Source organism: Austrofundulus limnaeus, unplaced genomic scaffold (genome assembly GCF_001266775.1).
Source record: "Austrofundulus limnaeus strain Quisiro unplaced genomic scaffold, Austrofundulus_limnaeus-1.0 Scaffold188, whole genome shotgun sequence".
NCBI classification, from domain to species: Eukaryota; Metazoa; Chordata; class Actinopteri; order Cyprinodontiformes; family Rivulidae; genus Austrofundulus; species Austrofundulus limnaeus.
Window position 1 is genome coordinate 43,695 of NW_013952590.1, and position 5,965 is coordinate 49,659.

At 38.1% G+C, this 5,965-nt stretch overlaps 1 protein-coding gene across 1 annotated transcript in view; it reads right to left on the minus strand.

Moving 5' to 3' along the window:
- The window catches only part of shroom4 (shroom family member 4), a 138,452-nt gene that overhangs the window by 22,160 nt on the left and 110,327 nt on the right, over window positions 1-5,965 (minus strand). Inside the window, exon 4 of the mRNA XM_014018252.1 lies at window positions 5,883-5,954. Coding sequence (XP_013873706.1) covers window positions 5,883-5,954 — 72 coding nt within the window. The remainder of the gene's footprint in view (window positions 1-5,882; window positions 5,955-5,965) is intronic.

The following is a 5,965-nucleotide window of genomic DNA, read 5'->3' on the forward strand; positions in this document are numbered from 1 at the left end:
GGGGGGGGATGGAGACATAGTGTTCTTGTGTTTGGTTCAAATCCAACCTGTAAAGTCCCCCACACACAATGTGCAGACATTTTATTGTGGTTATATCTTTTTTTCCTCAATTAAGAGGAAAGAGTGGCCATTCATCCTTGGTATTCCTTTGGTGTCTTTTTCAAACAATGGGGAAAATTTCCAGAAAGAAGTTGGACAGAAACTGGAGACAAACGTCTTCACAACAAGCTCTGAACTCAAACAAACACAGAGCAGTAACCAGCGGACTACCTCCAGGCTATTTCTGTGGTATTTATGGTTCATGCTTTTAAAAACTCTAAGAGCCATCCGTTTTGTTCCACATGTAAAATATTCAGAATGGAGTGCTCATGTAGTTTAGTGTTTTGTGGTTTACAGAACTTAAACAGTCACGTATTTCCACTTTAATCAGAGGTTACAAACATGAATCTCATTCAAATAGCCCACCTCAGCATCAATAAAGACGTTTAACTATCTTTATACTGCTGCCAAAGGGCGATAATGTGTTTTTATGTGCTTGTTTGTCAGTCATATTAGCAAAATATCATATCACCTAGGGGTGCACTTTAACTAAATGTAAATTATAATAATCTTTAATTTCAAAAATTAATGTTTTCATTTAAAGAGTCAATGCTTTATGATTTTTTGATCTTACACTTTTGGTCACTAGTCTTACGTTATCTATTATTATTGATTATCAACGTTTAGAAGTAGAACGTTATCGGTTATCGTTTTTTAAAAAAAGTTTTCATGCATCCCTAATATTAACCAAATGACAGTTTTTAATTAAACTTTTAGGAAGCAGTCATTAGATGTACATGTACAACTGAATGTGTTTTAAATTCAATCAAATTCAAGCTGGTCATCACAGCTGACTGACATAGATAGACATAGATAACAAAAAATATCTAAAACGCGATTAATTTTGCAGCCATTGAGCTCAAATTTGATGTGGTAATAGCTGGAAGAAACGAGAGCTTCATTATCTGCCTGGGAACATTCTTTTTAAAGGAAGTGGGCGATGAATGAGTAAGGGGAGGCTATAGGTTTGACCTGGCTGACAGAGACAGTAAAGTAGGAAATAAAACAGGAGCCACCGACAACATGTGTGGACTGACGATGACACACCAACACAAATCCAGCACAAATACACCATAAAACCTTTCAGATTGTTGGATTATTAAGTCATTTAAAGCACTCCTCTTTTATAAGCAGCTCCGGTGTTGTGAACACACCAACTTCCTTCCTCTAACTCTCATATCGTGTGAACTGTCAGACAATAACGCATTAGCATAATGTAAAAATCAACACAAACACATTCAGACTGTACAGAATGTCCCCCTTCTTCACACAAACACAGTTTACTGAATGTCTTCCTCTCTTTGTCCACATGTTCTGGGAGTCACATGCTATTGTCCAGAGTTATGCCAGGAGCTACCTCCTCATCCGATCCTGAGTGTGTGTAAATGTGTGTGTGTGTGTGTGTGTGTATGTACAACAAGGTCAGGCAGGGAAAGCTGTGGGAATAAATGACCAGCACACACACTTACAGCTATCTAATCCTCGTGGGACTATTAAATCTAAAAGTGGTGCATTATATCACTAATTCTTATCAGGAGAACTGTACAAACCTCTTACATATAAAGCAAAAGAAAAACAAGGACAGAGACTCTCATTTTATTATGAGTCAATATAAGAACAGCAGACACTTCCTCTTTCTCTAACAGATTACAGATTACCTTGGTGAGCTCATACAGGAATACAAAGGCTCATTGAAGGGCTTCAACTCGACTTGCCGATTCAAGCCTTTGTCTCKGTGAGGTTACAATGACCAAAATATACTCTGTTATTGTATCTGATGGTGAACTTCCAAATGAAACCATTTAGACGCTCAAACATCCAGCTTGGCTTTATTTTACCCTGGCCCTCAGGGATCATCATATTAAGAGCAAATCTTATTTTGTTTTATTTGCGACACAACAATGGACTAAAACAAACTTTAAAGAAAAGTAGCAAAGACTGAATCAGACCATCCAATAGTATGACACTGAAGATGAGAAGGCAAGACAACAGAGGACACTAAGCTAATGGTAGCTAATGTTAGCTTGTTGTTGCTTGGTAGATTGCTACAGTTGTTGTTTAGTTGAAGTTGTGTGAAAAAATTGTTAGTCGTTGAAAATGACTCAAGTTAATATCATCTAATTAACGTGACCCCCATGGCCAGTGAACCAATTAATTGGCAACAGTATAACTGAAGTCAAATCTAGCCCACAGGACTCGTGGTTCCAGGAATWGGGCCATAAGGGCTAATGCAAACACGTTGAACCTGGGTTTGAACCCAGGACGGGCCGGACCAGGCCAGGTCTTACAGTGCAAAACGGCCATTAATGCCTTGTGTGGGCCAGAAATRCCAAATATGGCAATGTGGGAAARCTCTATTCAAGACAATTTTATTGTTCATCAGCCTTGCCTGCTCGGTGAGATTATACAGTGTAGTGGGCAGTTGTCGGACAGAGCACTACGTTGAAAATGCTAATTTGAAGCCACTTATCCTGTTGCTACAATCTCTGCACTCAAGTCACGGAACTTTAATTGAGAGGAGAGAATTCATAGGCAGGTGTGCGGTTCCGTTGGTAMGGAAAACGCTGGGACTTTTGATGTAGTGGAGCAATTGGCATTTACAACTCAAACATAAGCATATAGTCTGTCATTATTGGAGCCGTAGGTTAGGTGGGAGGTAGATCTATGACATAATTACTTCAAAAGCTTGTGTTTAGGCTGTCTGCATGGGAATCTGTTCAAGGATTTTCTCAGTCAGGAAATCATTTTCGAAAAAATTGTTTATAAGCTCTTCTGAAACAATAAAAACCTTTGTGCATTAAAAAAATGCCGTTCTCATTTTGATGGAATGTGGGTGTTACATAAGAACCACACATAAGAGCTAACATGAGCTAACAGAGAACTAGCCTAACTTGTAATATTGAGAAATTATATTCACAATTATTTATAGTAAGAACAGTGGTTATCAGCTTTCATATTTAGCAAAAGCACTAATAAATCAGTTTTAGGTAGTTGGAGTCATAAGTTGAGTAGTATGTGATGTGATGTCTAAGAATAAAATAAGCTGATATGGGAAGGTTTTTTCCCCCACCAAACTGGTTCCATTACTAAACCATAGCACTGCAGATAAAATGTCTCTGTTCTGTGATCATYTACAAAAATTCAAAATACAACAAATAAATCTAGCCTATAGCTGCAACTCTGAATTTGATTGTAGCATGATAAATAGCAGTTTTTAGTCACCCGTGTTGTCATTTTACTTCCCAAAACAGTTTACCTCCTCCCCATTACTCATCATCTGAGGAATCTGATTGGTTATCTCTTGGGTATGTTTAAATAGGAGCCCAGAATAAATCAATGCTTCCTGAGTGGGCCGTGTTGACATTAAAACACAGTGATGTCACTTGTTTCCTGGCGATTGTTGTTTTTTCAGGCCACAGCCAGTCACAGCGAAGACAAAAATCCCCAACAATGACTTACAGCCTAAGGTCCCATGAAGTCACCGGATAACAGAAGTGTTACTTAAACCAACAGGATGACACACTCATTGTTAAAAAAAACTCATTGCCTAAGCACACACCTAAGCAATGTGCTCAAAACTAGTCAACAAACTAATGTGTTAGAAAACATCTACCATTTTCCAACACTTATCCAAGGCCAGGTCAAGGAGGCAACTGATCCAGGAGAGTAACCCAGACATCTCTCTACACACTGACACTCTCAGCTCATCCTSGGGGATTCCAAAGTGTTCCCAGGCCAGAGAGGATTGCTTACGTCCTCCTGCGATATCTGTTCTCTCATGGAGTCTTCATTCAATGAAACATGACCATAAAATTTCTAGAGGAAGACATCCAGGAGAATTTCCAACAAGATGCCCAAACCACTTAAGAGGACATCATTCAATGGAGAGGAGCAGCAATTCTACCTGGAWAGCAGAGCTTTCAGTCTTTTATCAAAGACTGAGGCTGGCTTGTTCTTTCTATCACACTTCAAACCATAGATAAGAGTCAGAACATAGATCAGTAAATCAAGAGCTTCACTCTCCAGCTCAGCTCTTTTTTCACCACAACAAACCAGACCTTACAATTCCATTCAACAGATAATATCCCAATCCAGTGGTTAAGTGTCCTGGTATCTTGTTCACAAGTGATGAGTGACGTAAGTCAATACACAGGGGGATTCAAAAGATTCAGGACWCCCTTTTATTTCAGAAACAAAAGGGAAAATGCAATATCTGATTACTTCAGCTAGTAATGGATGAGGGGACTTATCTTTTAGTCTATGTCCAAAACATGGCTGCCATCTTSAATGAAAGTCAAATATTTCCATTGTTGAGGTCATTTAGCATATCAGAGAAGACCAGAATTGTCCCAGAATTARTAAATAAATTAATAAAATTAGCTTAGAGGCAATATACAGTATAAAGAACTAAGGGACCTGCCATACAAGCTCGTTTACAATGATTTCTGACAAAACTCATTTAAAAATATGTCTATAAAAATGACAAAAGTCAACAATACAACTGTTTTAAACTTTCAATTTTTGTAAAGCCAGATTTTTATTTAGAACTGTACTCCAGTCACACGCTTTGTCCGCCATTACGAGCAAAAAAAATCTCCTGGTTGGCCCACAAAGCATCTTGGGATAGGGTGGCTGTGTAGAATACACCGGACCTGTCCCTCAATTTGGGAAAAAGGAGTAAAGGAGTGTTTGAATTTGGACAGCCTTCAGCACAATGCTGTGWCGTAATTGTCTTTCAAACTCAGCCTTCAAAGGACACAGCCCCTAAATTTGGACACACTCAAAGCCTAAAAGACAAGTTCCTTCACCCATTAATCTCTGGCGTTATTTAGATATGTCATTTTTGCTTTTGTCTCTGAAATAAAAGGGAATCCTGAGACTGTTGACTCACTTTGTAAATTAATATATTATCACTTTAAACCACTAAAATAAAATAAAACACTTTGTAAAATAAAATAAATTTCTGAGGTCCCTAAGATGTTTCTTATATTACTATTGAGAAACAAAATAGTTAAATAAATATTTAATTAACATTAAAAATTTATTGATGACAAACCACATGAAATTACAAATATAATTTAATTAGGCAATAATTCAATTAAGTCATTGTAACACCACAGGTTGTGTTTGTGAACCTTGTACTTTCCAAGAATAAAGACGAAAACAAATAAAAGTAGCATTCCTTGTATGCCAAAGGTTTTAGGGAAGGAATTTGGGTGATGTCTTAGAGAGGATGAGTTGGGAAAGATGCTCAGCCACTACCAAATAACATTTTAGTTTAATATTTGTATAATCACCTGATTTATAGTCATTTTTGTGTTGAAGGYTGATTAGCTGTRGTTGGGATGGTTTCTAATCAGCTATAGATGTGAACTCAGTGATCACTTTTTGAGTTTCATTAAAATCCCTCCTATGGTTCATGATATATTTCATTAACAGACAGACAAACAAAAGCAGACATGCATGAGTGATTACATAGTAAACCTTTTCAGAAATAATAAAASCTTTATGGGACTGGTTCACAGAAAGGGCGCAGAGTTCTTGACATGTTAACCTTCACACTGATAACCTACGACATTTAACYTKAACTGGACTAGAAAATCTTTACCTAACTTTCATCCTTTAYGCACAGTGACAAACATGTGAGRGTTTGATGCTTGTCTAACACCCTCAGCGTTGAGAAGGAATGCTTTGGCATTCCTTGGTTGGSAAGTGTTGGACAGAAATAAACCAARAATAATATGCCACACAGCCAGAGACGGACCAGTTTACTGTTGCCTCACCTGCTGTCAGTCGTGTGCCAGGGTAGTGCGTAGGAGCCGGAGTGGAGATGCATGGCAGATGGAGGTGGGGGAGGCGGGGGCGG